Source organism: Artibeus jamaicensis, unplaced genomic scaffold, assembly GCF_021234435.1.
Source record: "Artibeus jamaicensis isolate MK-2021 breed Jamaican fruit bat unplaced genomic scaffold, CSHL_Jam_final contig_1803, whole genome shotgun sequence".
Lineage (NCBI taxonomy): Eukaryota > Metazoa > Chordata > Mammalia > Chiroptera > Phyllostomidae > Artibeus > Artibeus jamaicensis.
Genome location: NW_026521356.1, coordinates 5,737,601 through 5,752,289, shown reverse-complemented (window position 1 = coordinate 5,752,289; position 14,689 = coordinate 5,737,601). Strand labels below are relative to the sequence as shown.

At 46.6% G+C, this 14,689-nt stretch overlaps 1 protein-coding gene and 1 pseudogene across 1 annotated transcript; both read left to right on the top strand.

Annotated features, from left to right (window-relative positions):
* Positions 1-1,193: 1,193 nt before the first annotated feature.
* ARMC12 (armadillo repeat containing 12) lies at positions 1,194-12,523 on the top strand. Its single transcript, XM_053671339.1, has 6 exons — positions 1,194-1,461; positions 2,053-2,198; positions 2,416-2,550; positions 10,249-10,422; positions 10,538-10,609; positions 12,173-12,523. Exons 1-6 carry the CDS (start codon positions 1,299-1,301, stop codon positions 12,503-12,505), a joined length of 1,023 nt encoding a protein of 340 aa, XP_053527314.1. The 5' UTR covers positions 1,194-1,298; the 3' UTR covers positions 12,506-12,523.
* An 856-nt stretch (positions 12,524-13,379) lies between these two features.
* Positions 13,380-13,779, top strand: LOC119050037 (40S ribosomal protein S12-like; annotated as a pseudogene).
* Positions 13,780-14,689: the final 910 nt, after the last annotated feature.

Sequence of the window (14,689 nt, the reverse complement as noted above, 5' to 3'; positions counted from 1 at the left end):
TGCAAGGCCCCGGGGCAGCCCGGGACCCAGAGCCTTCCAACAGGAGCTCACAGCCAGGCAGGTGAAGCCTGTTCTGGTACAGCCATGCTCGGTGCTGGCTCTGGGCATGAACCAGGTTCTGTACCAAAGGTGAAGTTAGCAGATGTGGAGACATGGGGTGTGGAGGAGAGAAGGGTCTGGTCTCACCTGCCCCAGCCTAGTGGGGAAGACCAAGGCCTCCCAAGGTGGGCTGTCATCTCCAGGTTGGTGGCATTTTCTGAGTCCAGAGGAGGCCTCAAGCCTCTTCCTGCTCTGCGGTGGTAGTAGGGGTGGATTGGAACAGGGGGGTTGGAACATGGGACTCACAAAGTTAGGCCCCCATGCTTTAAAGGCACAGACCTACCCGAGTTTTAACCCCGGGGTTTCCGAATGGTAGGTCTGGATCTCCTCGGGTTACAGATGCAGGCCCGGGCAAGGGCAGTCCCTTCCTCCTTTGGGGTCACACTGGTAAATGGGCTTGGGGCCCCCTGCATCCAGATTTTCTGTCACTGTTCTGCCTTCAAGTCCTCAAAGAATGACAGCAGTCATGACTTGAGCACCTACTAAGTGCAGGGTTGTGCTGGATGTTGGAGTGCAGGCAACTGCCCTTGAGAGTTTTGGGTCTCTTAGGTATATTTATTTAATTTAAGTAAATATACATTATAGGAGGACATGCATATGCTAGAAGATGATGGGTTTGCCTCAGGACCCTTTATAACTTTATAAAGTTATAAGATGTGTCCCTCTTCTCAGGGGGCCCTACCTGCAGAAGCACCTGTGGCTCCGCAGTAGATCTATGGTGAAGGGAAGGAAGACGGGGGTGGGGGGGGGGCGGGAAGAGAGGGAACCGGGGCTGCCAGTGGGCACGTCCCAGAGAAGCACCCCCCTCAGAAATTTCCGAAGGCCCAGCCCAGAAATTGGGCCTCTGCTGCCCTCTAATGGAAGAAAGGCCGCCTCCAGAGCCGCCTGCAGGGGGCCCCACCAACCTGCGCCCCTGAAGAAGATGGGATGTGGAGATCCTTCCTGCCCTAGACTTTTTAGACCTGTGGTCTCTTGACCTTCATCTCCTACAGCCTCTAAGTTAAACTTTCCTTCCAAGCACCTCTTTCTGTTCTGTTTCCCAACTACCCTCCATCCCACCATTTCTCCCATGTCCTTTGTTGCCTGGGTTCTGATTCTGGGACTCTGGTTCCTGGCCCTGCCAGAGTTCTGGTTCCGGAAGGCCCTCACCCAGTGCCTCGGGCCTAGCTCCCACCTGGGTGCAAGGCAGCACTGAGGACATGGGCAAGAGCGTCCAGCAGTGCCTGGGGCAATTGGACATCCGCAAAAGTGTAGTGGGCCTGGCCACGGGTGCCGGGGCCATCTACCTGCTCTACAAGGCCATCAGATCTGGCATAAAATGCCAGCCGCCCCTCTGCACCGCCTCACCCATCTGCATCGCCCGTGAGTGTCCGGGCCCTGGGGAGAGGGCTCAGCCCCAAGAGCCACCTGCTCCCGAGGCCTCCAGTATGGGAGGGCCCAAAGGTGACTCCTTCAAGTTCCTCCTTCCCCTTTCTCTTTTCCATCTTCCTTAAACCCACCCTAGCTCAGGGTGCCTGGGTAGCGGATAGCACCTCCGGGGTCCCCGGGACTCATCTGGCAAGCCTTTATAATCTGCGTTCACTCTGGCTTCCAGGATGCCACTGTGAGAATTGAAAAAGCACTCCTTCTGCAAGACTTTGCATTGCCATCTGCTGGAATATCATTGCCATATACTAATTATGAAATACTGCATGTTACAGCATATGCCAGGAAATTGTGGTAGTAAATATTAAACGCTGTAACATTTATTATATGAATGATACAGCGTTAGGTATGATACCTTGTGCAGAACATACCTTGTTCAACTGGACATGGTGGTCCTGCATGTGGCAAGACACCTCTTCAGAAAAGGCAAGACAGCTCTGTCCCCAGGCCCTTCTCCCCCTCTTCCCAACCCCATTCTTTCATTGCTTCTGAGTCCACAGCCTGAGCAGGGCTGGGTTGGCTGTCTAGGCCTGGCAATTGAGCGAGAGCGGCACGGGCGGGACTCAGGTGAGCTCCGGAGGCTTCTCAACTCTTTGGAGTGCAAACAGGATGAGTACGCCAAGAGCATGATCCTGCACAGCATCACCCGCTGCGTGTACTTGCTGGAGGCGGAGGTGAGGGAAGGGAAGTGGGAGGGCCCTCCTCGTCAGCCCGGCCCCTGGGTGCTACGGCTGCCCGCTGACCCCTTGGCTGGCCAGGCTGTGTCCTGGGACCTTTCTCTCTGGCTGATGTTGGTGGGAGGGTTTTGCTGAGAGATCTTGGTGACATGGGGGGGTGGGGACAGGCCTAGGATAGACACTTCTGCCTCTTCCTCTCTCCCGCATCCCCTAGGCCTCTGCTTGTACCACTGAGGACATCGTACTGGTGGGCACCATGCTGGATGACAAGGACAACAGTGTCAAAATCCAAGCTCTGAACACGCTTAAAGCTTTCTCTGGCATCAGAAAATTTAGGTTCAAAATTCAGGTGAGCCCAGGGGCAAGGGGTGGGGCAAAATACCCAAGTGCCTGCTGTCCATGGCTTCTTTAACAGTCATAGGGTAAGGGGTCCCATTCCAGAAGTCATCTGGGTCTGAGTTCATAACCCCAAAGTAGTTTATTCCTTAGAAACAAGTGTGCAAATGTAGTCCCCTGAGGTCCTTTCTGACACCAACCAAGTCTGTGACACCAGCTGGGTGTTCCACTACTCAATGCTGACATCACCCAGAGCTAGCACAGACCCCCCGGATGGGGCCTCGGCCCCACCAGACTGCCCCCACCCCCATTCCAGCCTCTAGTCACAAGTCCCTGTGCTTAACTCTGACTGACCGGCTATAAATTTGGACGGTCTTATGACCCCCTCTTTCAGGTTTGATAATTCACTAGAACGACTCTCGGAACTCAAGAAAATGCTATTTACATTGACTGGTTTATTATGAAAGATACAGCTGAGCAGCAGCAGCCAGTGGAACAGATGCGTGAGGCAAAGCAGGGGGAAGGGTTAGAGATTCCGCGCCTTCTCCCGTCACACCTCCCTCCCAGCACCTCTGTGTGCTCAGCCCAGAGGTTCTCGGAACCCCGTCACTTGGGAGTATTTCTGGAGGTGTCATTATGTAGGAATGATTGATTTATCACTCACCATTGGAGATTGAACTCAATCTCTATCCCTCCTTTTCTCCCCGGAGGTCAGGGATAGGGCTAAAAGTCTCAGCCCTCTAATCATGGCTTGGTCTTTCTGGCCACCAGCCTCCATCCAGAAGCTATCTGGGGTTGTGCCACAAGTCACCTCCTTAGCATAGGCCCAAGGGTGATAGAAAGGGACTCACTGTGAGTAGCAATCGACCTTCCAATCAGGAAATTGCAAGATTTTAGGAGCTCTGTGTCCGGAACCAGGGACCAAGAGCAGATGTAGTATCACACCACAGCCCGCGGGCAGTGCTGGTGAGAGGTGGCGGCTGGGCCCCGCCGCCTCCCCTGCCGCTGCGTAGAGACGGAGCCCGCCAGACGCCCGTTCCCCAGCTTCCTGCTAGCAGGCCTCAGCCTCACGTGTTTCCACGCCCATCCTTTCCTGCTGGCGCCATGAGAACGTGGCTCTCTCCTGTCCGCGGTCAATGTTACTCTGCATCTGGGAGCCCACCCCTCCGTGAGGCCCCTCCTGGTCGTCCCGTCTGCTGTGCTGCTTCTGCTTCTCGCATTGTACTCAGCAGGCTCGAGTCCCTCCCGTCTTACAAAAGCACAACTAAGAAAAATCTCTTCCTCGACCTCCAAACTTCTAACAAATGGTCTCCCTCTCCCAAATTGAAAATACGTGAAGTATTTAAAACTTAAAAACACTATATGTGTACAGGAGAAAGAATAACAATAGAATAAAACATGAATGACCAGAACCCAGGCTGGGAACTAGAACATGACCAATAGGTTAGATGCCCTTCCCCAACCCCAGCCCCCGCCGGAGGCAATCATGTCCCTGAATTTTGTTTATCATTCCCTTGGTTTCCTCGTAGTTGTACCATGTCTGCGTGGATCATCTTATATTGTAGCAGGGCAAGGTAGACAATCAGTGAATGGGTAAAATATGGTTTGGAATGTTTAAGCTTCCTGTATCTGGGAGTATGACGTTTGTATTGTACGGTTTGCCTTTTCTTTCTCAACATTGAAAGATTCAACCTTCTTGCTGTGGGTAGCTCTATTTCCTTCTTTCCCACTGTGATTTTATTCATCCACTTGCCCACGGGTAGGCATTTGCGTAGTTTGCATTTCGTGCCATGACCATTGTATACGCATCTCTCTCAGGGACGCGGGAGACTTCCTCCAGGAAGGCCTGCGTGCAGGAGTGCAATGGCTGGGTGGAAAGGTGCCCAGCTTTTCAAGACGGGTTGTATCCGTGTGCACCCTCCACCAACCCTGTTGAGTGTTCTCATGGCATCATTTCCTTCCCTACCCTTGCTATTTCCACACTTTAATTTTTTGACATCAAACTGTTTGTGGGGAAAAAGGGTCTTGAGGTCTTCACTTCCTTGCTCCTCTCCATCCCAGCGCTCTGTTTCCCAAAGTCTGTGACTCTCAAGATTATCAGACTTGCCTGGAGAGCTGGTTAGAAATGAAGGTGTCGGGCCCCATACCCGGAGTGCAGTTCAACAGGGGAGCTGTGTTTTTCACAAGCCCCTGGGCATCACTGTCCCTTCTCTCCCCAGGGTCTGTGTCCTGAGGACCAGAACCCTGTTTCTCCTCTCTCCCTGTAAGGACAGCCACCCCCTGCCCTCAGTTTTCATCTAGGTGTGCTCTCCCGCATCTCTGTCCGCAGCTTGGGGCTCCCCTGACCTCCAGACCGTGGCCAGTTGCTCCATTTAGACAGCCCTTTAACCCAACACATTCAAAATGGAGCTCATCCCCATTCCCTAAGTCAGATCTCTCCAGAGGGATCTGATCCCATCACCCTCATGCTTGGCTTCTTGAGACTCTCCACCTCCTAGCCCCAACCCCAGCCATTTACACGGTATGTTTCATGCTCTCTCATTCCTGACCTTTGCTCCTGCTGTTCTCTCTGCCCAAAACCCCTTCCTAGACTTGCTAACTTCCACTGTCCTTCAAATCTTAGGAGACAGCCAGGGGTGGGGGCAGGGGGGAGCAGGGTTCCAGTGGGAATGCTGTGGTCCTCCCTCTAGGATTCTTGTCTCCCTTTTACGGCTCACAAAGGTATACCTTGCGCGGTTACCTGTTTTGGGTAATACCTCTAGGTCCAAGCGTCTTGCATCTCTGAGACCAAGATCCCTTTGTTTATTCAACAAATGTCTCCTGAGCACGCACGTTGCACGAAGGCACTGTGCCAGGCACTGGGGATGTGGCAGTGAGCGGAACAGGACAAATCCCTGCACCAGTGGCACTTCTGTTCTAGCAGGCAAGGCAAGGCAGGCAACACACAAATACGTAAACTGTGACAAGTGCTACCGAGAAAAATATAATCAAGAAGGTTGGTAAGGAAGGCTGGGATGGAGGTGATGTTATAGTTGCATTGGGACCTGGGGCTTAATGAAGAGTTTGTAGAAATGACACCAAAAAGCACGATCTATAAAAGAAATGTATAGCCCTGGCCAGTGTGGCTCAATGGGTTCAGTGGTGGCCTACAAACCGAAAGGTCACTAGTTCGATTCCCAGTCAGGACACAAGCCTGGATTGTGGGCCAGGTGCTGAGTAGGGGGCACGTGGGAGGCAAACACACATTGATGTTTCTCTCTCTCCATTTCTCCCTCCCTTCTCTTTTCTCTAAAAATAAATAAATAAAATATTTTAAAAATAGTCACTTCTTATTTAAAAAGACAAAATATATATATAAATTGGACTTTATCAAAATCAAAAACATTTGCTTTATGAAAGACTGTTCAGAGGATGCAAAAATAAACTACATATTGGGAGAAAATATTTGCAAACCACATATCTGACAGAGGACTCATATCTAGATTATATGAACAGCTTTCAAAACTCAATATTAAAAATCATAACCCAATTAGAAAATGAGCAGAAGACATGGAGATATTTCACTGAAGAAGACATACAGGTAGCAAATAAGCACATGAAAGTACAACACTAAATATTAGCGAAAATGTTGAGAAATTGGATTTCCCAAACATTGCCAATGGGAATGTAAAATAGTTTGGCAGTTTCCTAAAAAATCGAACTATACAAAAAATATAACTATGCACTTACCATACAAAGCAGCATTTGCACTCCTGGACATTTATCCTAAAGAAATGAAAGCTTGAATTTGCCCATGGACCTGTATATAATTGTTTATAGAAATTTTGTTTGTAATAGTTGAAAATGAAACAACCAAGATGTGTCTCATTAGATAAATAGTTAGACAAGCTGGTAGTTCATACCATGAAATGCTACTCAGTAATGAAAAGGAGTGAACTATTGATTGATGTATTCAACAACTTGGATAAATTTCAAGAGCATTATAATGAGTGAAAAAAATCTCAGATGGTCACAAAGTATACCATTTCTGCACCATTCTCCAAATGTCAAAATTATAAGACAAAAGGCAGATTCGTGGTTGCCAGTGGTGAGGGCTGATACGGTGGGGAGGAGTGGGACTATAGGGGGTCCCACAAGGAAGACCTTTGTGGCGATGTGACAATTCTGGTGGAATCTCTTGATTGCAGTGGCTGTTACATGAATCTACATGTGTGATAAAATGACGTAGAGTTATATACACATATTGTACCTACACCAGTTTCTTCATTTCAATATTGTATTATATGGAAGACGTGACCATTGAGGGAAACTGGGTGAAAAGCACACAGGCCCTCTCTGTACTATTTTTGCAACTTCCTATGAATTCACATTTACTGGAAAATAAAAAGTGTTAACATCTGACAGTGGTATGGAGAAAAAGGATAGGGGACAAGAAAGACTGGGATGGAGGACTGTGGAAGTTTTGAAGGAGGTGGACGGGGAAGGCCTCACTGGGGTGACGTGAAAGTCCTGAAGGAGGTAAGAGTGAGCTATGAGTAAGGAGTGAGAGCATTCTAAGTAGAGGGAACAGCCAATGCAAGAACCTCAGAATAAGTGTGTATGTTGCATGTTCCAGGAATAGCTAAGAGGCCATTGTGATGGGAACTGTGGAAGCAAAGGAGAGAATAGATGAGGCCAAAGTAATAATGGGGGAAGATCGTATTGGATTGAAATCCACTGTAAGGACTTCAGATTTTACAAAACCTCAATGAACTAGGGACTCTTTTAAAATATATTTTTATTTGTTTATTTTTAGAGAGAGGGGAAGAAAAGGAGAAGGAGAGGGAAAGAAACCTCAATTTGTCACTTCTCATACGTGCCCCAGTTGGGGGCCAAACTGCAACCCAGGCATGTGTGCTGACCAGGAATTGAACCAGCAACTTTTTGCTTTGCAGGACAATAATCGACCAACTGAGCTACACTAGTCAGGGCTGAACTAGGGACTCTTGGACGGATGAGTGGCATGTCTAACAAGTCTGTTCTGAAAACAAATATGGGGTTGGAGTGGTGGAAGCAGGGAGACAGGAGGCTATTGCAGAAATCAGATGAGAGAACAGTGGCTTGAAACAGGTTGGTAGAAGGTGGGTGGTAAAAAGTGGCTTAATTGCTGATAGATATTTAAATTTTATTTTATTTTTAAATTATATTTTATTGATTATTCTATTACAGGTGTCCCAATTTCTACCCCTTTGCCCCCCTCTACCCAGCCCCCTCTCCACTCCTTTAGGCAATCCCCACACAGTTGTCCATGTCCATGAGTCATGAACATATGTTCTTTGGCTACTCTGTTCCCTATGCTGTACTTTACATCCAGATGACTGTTCTGTAACTACTAATTTATACTTCTTAATCCCTTCACCTTTTTTGCCCATCCTCCTGACTCGCATCCTATCTGGCAATCATCAAAACTTTCTTTATATCTATGATTCTGTTTCTGTTCTTCTTGTTAGCTTATTTTGTATTTTAGATTCAGTTGTTGATAGATATGTACTTACTGACATTTTACTGTTGATATTTATGATTTTTTCTTAAATAAGTCCCTTTAAATTTCATATAATAAGAGTTTGGTGATGATGAACTCCTTTAGGTTTTTCTTGTCTGGGAAGCTCTTTATCTGCCCTATGATTCTAAATGATAGCTTTGTTGGATAGAGAAATCTTGGTTGTATGTCCTTGCTTTTCAACACTTTGAATATTTCTTGCCAATCCCTTCTAGCCTGCAAAGTTTCTTTTGAAAAATCAGCTGACAGTCTTATGGGAACTCCCTTCTAGATAACTAACTGCTTTTCTCTTGCTGCTTTTAAGATTCTCTCTGTCTTTAATCTTTGGCATTTTAATTATGATGTGTCTTGGCATAAGCTTCTTTGGGTTCATCTTGTTTGGGACTCTGTGCTTCCTGAACTTGTATGTCTGTTTCCTTCACCATGTTAGGGGCGTTTACTGTCATTATTTTTTTCAAATAGTTTTCAGTTTCTTGTTCTCTCTCTTTGCCTTCTGGCAGTCCTATGATGCAAATGTTGGTGTGCTTGAGGTTGTCCCAGAGGCTCCTTACACTATCCTCATTGTTTGGATTCTTATTTTTTTTTGGATTATTTTTATTTGTAATAAAAAGAATCGGAAATTCTGTCCTCCCCACCAAATCAGCCCTAACCACTGGCTGTTCTGATTGGGTGTTTTTTGCTTTCTTATACTCCAAGTCACTGATTTGACACTCAGCTTCATCCATTCTACTGTTGATTCCCTGTAAATGTTCTTCATTTCAGTTAGTATATCCCTCATTTTTTACTGGTTCTTTTTAATGGTTTCCATGTCATTTTTTATGCTGTTGAAGTTCTCTCTGAGTTCATCTCCTCTTCCCCTGAGTTCCTGGAGCATCCTTATAACCAGTGTTGTTTTTTTTTAATTTTTATTTAGTTATTTTTCAAGTACAGTTTTCTGTTTATTTCTCCCATCCCAGCCCACCCCGCCCCATGCACCCCACCTCCCTCCCATTTCCACCCCCCCTTAGTTCTTGTCCATGTGTCCTTTATACTTGTTTCTCTAAATCCCTCCCATTTTTCCCCTTAAATTCCCTCCCCTCTCCCCTCTGCTCGCCGTCCCCTTGTTCTCTATTTCAGTGTCTTTGTTTTTATTTTGCTTGCTTGTCTGTTTTGTTGTTTTGCTTCCTGTTAAGGGTGAGATCATATGGTATTTGTCTTTCACCGCCTGGCTTATTTCACTCAGCACAATGCTTTCCAGCTCCATCCATGTTGTTGCAAAGGGTAGGAGCTCCTTTCTCTCTGCTGCATAGAATTCCATTGTGTATATGTACCACAATTTTTTGATCCATTCATTTACTGACGGGCACCTAGGTTGCTTCCAGCTCTTGGCTATTGTGAATTGTGCTGCTATGAACATTGTGGTGCATAGGTTCTTTGAAATTGATGTTTTGGGCTTCTTAGGATATAATCCTAGCAGTGGAATTGCTGGATCAAAAGGCAGGTCAATTTTTATTTTTCTGAGAAAATTCCATACTGTTTTCCATAATGGTTGTACCAGTCTGCAATCCCACCAACAGTGAACTAAGGTCCCCTTTTCCCCACAACCTCTCCAACATTTTTTGTTGGTTGCTTTGTTTATGATAGCCATCCTGACCTGTGTAAAGTGGTATCTCATTGTGGTTTTAATTTGCATCTCTCTGATAGCTAGCGATATTGAGCATCTCTTCATGTGTCTCTGGATATTCTGTATGTCCTCCTTGGAGAAGTGTCTGTTCAAGTCTTTTTCCCATTTTTTAATTGGGTTGCTTGTCTTCTTAGAGTGGAGTCATGTAAGTTCTTTGTATATTTTGGAGATTAAACCTTTGTCTGAGGTATCATTGACAAATATGTTTTCCCATACAGTTGGTTGTCTTTTTAATTTAATACTGTTTTCTTTAGCCATGCAGAAACTTTTTATTTTGATGAGATCTCGTTTGTTTATTCTTTCCTTTATATTCCTTGCTCTAGGGAACATATCAGTAAAAATGTTGCTGCGTGAAATATCTGAAATTTTCCTGCCAATGTTCTCCTCTAGGACTTTAATGGTGTCACGGCTTATATTTAAGTCTTAAATATGAAGTGTGAAGCCAGAGGCTTGGGTAGCGTTGGGGATCGTGAGATAAAAGCAGACTCTTCTTTTCTTCCCTCCCCCAGGAACATTTCATCAAGGTCCTGGAACTGATATCCACCATCTGGGACTCAGACCTGCATGTTGCAGGCCTCAGACTCCTCAACAACCTTCCACTGCCTGACTTTGTGCACCCACAGCTGCGACGGGTGATGCCTGCTTTGATGGAGATTCTTCAGTCGGACTATATCCTGGCACAGGTGCCTCAAGGCCATGGCCCAGGCCCTGCCCTCCTGCCCAGCCCTGGCACAGCATCTAGAGGGAGGAGGCCCAGACTCACCTGCCTTCTCATGCTTTACTATTTCCTTTATTTAGGTACAAGCCATACGACTGCTGAGCTACCTGGCACAGAAGAATGACCTTCTCTATGATATTCTCAACTGCCAGGTGAGAAGGGAAGTGATGAGGGGCTGATGGATGCCAACTCAGATGCTAGGAAAGGAAGAATTGTGGATTCTCCAGGCAGACTTACCCCTGACAAGACTGTCTTGTTCCTCTTCCTGCCTCTGCTCTGGATACATTGAAAACCACTCTTTCTTCTGTTATCCCAGTAGAATCAGAATTAATTTTGTTGGGCCCCAGCTGGTGTTTCTCAGTGGATTGAGTGCTGGCCTGTAAACCAAAGGGTTGCTGGTTCGATTCCCAGTCAGGGCACATGCCTTGGTGGCGGGCCAGGTCCCTGGTTGGGGGGTGTAACCACCAATGTATGAGAGGCAACCACACGTTGATGTTTCTCTCCCTCTATTCATCCCTCCCTTCCCCTCTCTCTAATAGTAAATTTAAAAAAAAGAATTTTGTTGGGAGGGAGATCTTTGAAGGGCTTTCTAAATGCTGAGAATCAGGAACACAGGTAACAAAACAAAAGTTAATGTAGTTATTTTAACATCAGGAAAAGTTACTAATAACAAAAACCATTGTTAGGAATAGACAAGGTCACTATATAATAACTGATCTTTCAGGAGGATAAATCAACTCTAAACTTATATGAACCTAATAATATAATCCCAAAATATGGATGGCAAAACTTGATAGAATTGTAAGAGAATTTTTTCTCTTTTTTTCATGTTTTATTGAGGTGTAATTAACAGATAATATCATAAGATATTTAACATATATATCATGGTGAACTATGTGTACATCGTGAAGGATTCCCACCATCCAGTCAATTACTACACCCATCACCTCTCATCTTTATTTTGGGATGGGGAGAACATTTAAGTTCTAATCTCTTAGCAAATTTCAATAATACAGTGTTATCCACTAGAGTCACTATGTCTTACCTAAAATATATCTCCCACCCCCAACCCCTGGCAACCACTTTTTCTGTTTCTATGAGTTTGACTTTTTTCTTTTACATTTCACATAAAAATAAAAGTGATACCAGGTAGTGTTTGTCTTTCCCTGTCTGGCTTATCTCATTTAACACAATGTCTTCACGGTCCACCCATGTTGTCACAAATGGCAGCAATTCCTTCTTTCTCACAGTTGAATAATTATAAAGAAAAATGGACAAGTCCACTACCACAGTGGAAGGTTTGGAAGATTTTAACTACTCTTCCAGCAATTAACAGATAAAAACCTAAAACTAGTTAAGGGTATATTTACTGGTAATAATTAAAATAAGCTTGAGCCATCAGACATACCCAGAACATTCTATAATTGGTAAATGCACATTCCCCTCAAACACACAAATATTTATTAAAATTGACCACACATTAAAGTTTGCGATAATGTATTTCCTAGAATCAATCTTATTACCAAATTACTCATGTTTTAGAACCACAGTGTAGTTATGTTAGAGAATGATAATGAAAACTAAAAAATCCCATACAGTTAAATCTGAAACTTAAGTACATCGGGGAGTTGAGGCAATAGGAAGATGAAAGGAGAACCTTGGGGCTTGCCTTGGATTTAGATTTCATCCCCATCCTCGCTCCATCCCCACCACAGGTGCACTCCAACTTCCTGAACCTGTTCCAGGCCACGCAGCCGGGGAGCCTGCTGTTCGAAGTCCTAGTGTTTGCGGAGCGGCTGAGCGAGGGTCGGAACACACCGCACTACCGTGCGGTGAAGTGGCATTACAACGAGCAGTCTCTGCACGAAGCCCTCTTCGGGGACGAGTCACGACTGGCAGACCGGCTGCTCGCCCTGGTCATCCACCCAGAGGAGGAGGTTCAGATCCAGGCCTGCAAGGTCATAGTCAGCCTGCAGTGCCCCCGGGAGATGCGCGTGCGGCCCTCCTCCTGCCGGACCAGTCATTCCTACTTTAATAATGGGGAATAAAATTAAGGAGAGCCAATAAATGAGTGTGGGAGAGGAGCCTGAGGGGCAGTGTCTGTTCAGGCCTTCCAGGGTTGGGGAGAGATTTCATCCAGCATAACCCCTGCGCTAGGGCATGGTAACGCTGGACACGCCCCCCAAACACCCCCTACGTCCCTGTGTAGGGGACGACTCCCTTCTTCTGTCGCTGCTGCCGTTGGAGTTGCAATGTGAAGCCAAGCCTTTCAGGTAGCTCCAGGGAGAAGGCAAGTTCGGGGACTGAGGCCAAAGGTAATCAACAAAAGATAGTATAACATTGGATTACTCAGGATGGGCTAGGTCATGCCTCAGTAACAAATGACTTCCAAACTTTAGCTGCTTCAAAGTGATCAAGGTTATTTCTTATTCACACTGTGTGTCCATCGGTATGTGTGGGGTGGAAGAAAGGCAAGCGTCTGTCTCATGTCATCATCTCCCAGGGATCCAGGCTGCGGGTGACTCCCCACTGTGTCTCTGCGTCTCCTGGAAAAGGCAAAGGAAACGTGGCAGTGGTCACTGGCTCTTCAAAGTTCCACCGGGAGTGATGCTCACCACTTGTGCTCTCATTTCACTGGCCGAGGGGATGGGGGAGGTCAATCTCACCATGTGTCCAAAGGAGAGCTGAAGATCTTTGGTGGCAGCATTAATGACAGAGGACTGCAGGTATATTGGGGAAGAGCGAGAGCTCTGGAGTCAGACTCTCAGGTTCAAATCCCAGCTGTGTCACTAGCTGTGTGACCTTGGGCAAGCCGTTTATCCTATTGGAGCCTCAGTCCCCTCACCTGTAAAAATGAATATAACCTCTTTTCTCAGCCAGAGGCAGAGGCTTGGGTGTGTTCAAGATTCTGCTCCACCCACAATGCACTGCCACAGCCCCGAAGGCACTGCTGCTGGGGGAGTAACCGTGCTCATACTGCTTTACAGGACGTGCTGAAGACCCCCTCCTCCACGATGGCACAGCACGTGGAGTTCACGGAGCCGCCAAAGCCTTAGACAAGCTCCAGTCCCACCTTTATGTGCACATCCAGCTGTGATGAGCCTCAATATATCAAGTTGGTGGAGGCCCTTTTGCTGAACACCAAGACCATCTAATTCAGTTTGATGACAACAGGAAGCCGGGGGCTGGAGAGGCCTCTGTAAAATCGGCAGAGTGGGAAACCCCGCAGAGTGGTTGGCTGCACTGTGTGGTGGTTGAGGACTATGGCAAAGAGACTCAGGCCAAGGGTGTCATCCAGGAATACTTCAAATGGAAGAAATGAACACATAAACTAGGCACTTGTTTCTAAAAAAAAAAAAAAAAAAAAACTGTAATAGTCTTTACCCTGTGAGTCTCTTGGGAGGATTCTGTGGACATTGTCTGAGTTAAGGAACATAAATCATGATGCTTTGCCCGAAGAGGGTATTCATCAGAGACTGCGTCTGAGGAGCTAGCAAAGCACCATTGAGAAAATGAAGGATGAGCACAGGGGAGGTCCTTGGAAGGCACTGAGCCGACGTTTCTTTAGTGTCTTTGGGTTACAGGCACGAGGGAGTTCCAGGGCCCTCTATGAAGAACCTTGAAATGCAGCTGGAACCAGAGTGATGTGTCATACAAAACCATGCCATGACGTCTGCAGACACAAGAGGACTGTCAAACCAATCTGGTCACCCCTCCTCAGGTTTTCCCACTCACTGCACTTCCCACTGTTCATTCATTGTGTTATATGTGACCCCGAGCTGTCAAACAAGCCAACAGCACTAGTTGTGGTTGCTAATGGCTTAAGAAAACATTGTGGGAGAAAACCCTGGAATCGGAGCTATTTAAGTCTGCTACTGCTTGACCGAGGAGGCAGAACGTGTTGACCCAGTCATAGAACCCCAGTGTTCCTCAGTGGCAGGATTTGAAAACCAGCACGAAGTCCAAGGCCAAGTCTGACATTTCGCTGAAGGAAAACAAGCCCAAATGGGAAAAGTGACTTGCTCAAGGTCACATAACTGGTCTGGGGCAGAAATAGGATTGGAACCATTTACTCTTGGGCTTTTTGCTTTCACAATCCTTAGCCCATGCCCCATAAGAGTGGACCATGTCTTCCGTGCCAGAGTCTGTGGCAGTTGGGAAATAACTCAATGCTGCTGGCTTTTAGGGGCCAGGTTAGGACTGAACTACGTGAGGATATCTGTCCCTGACCC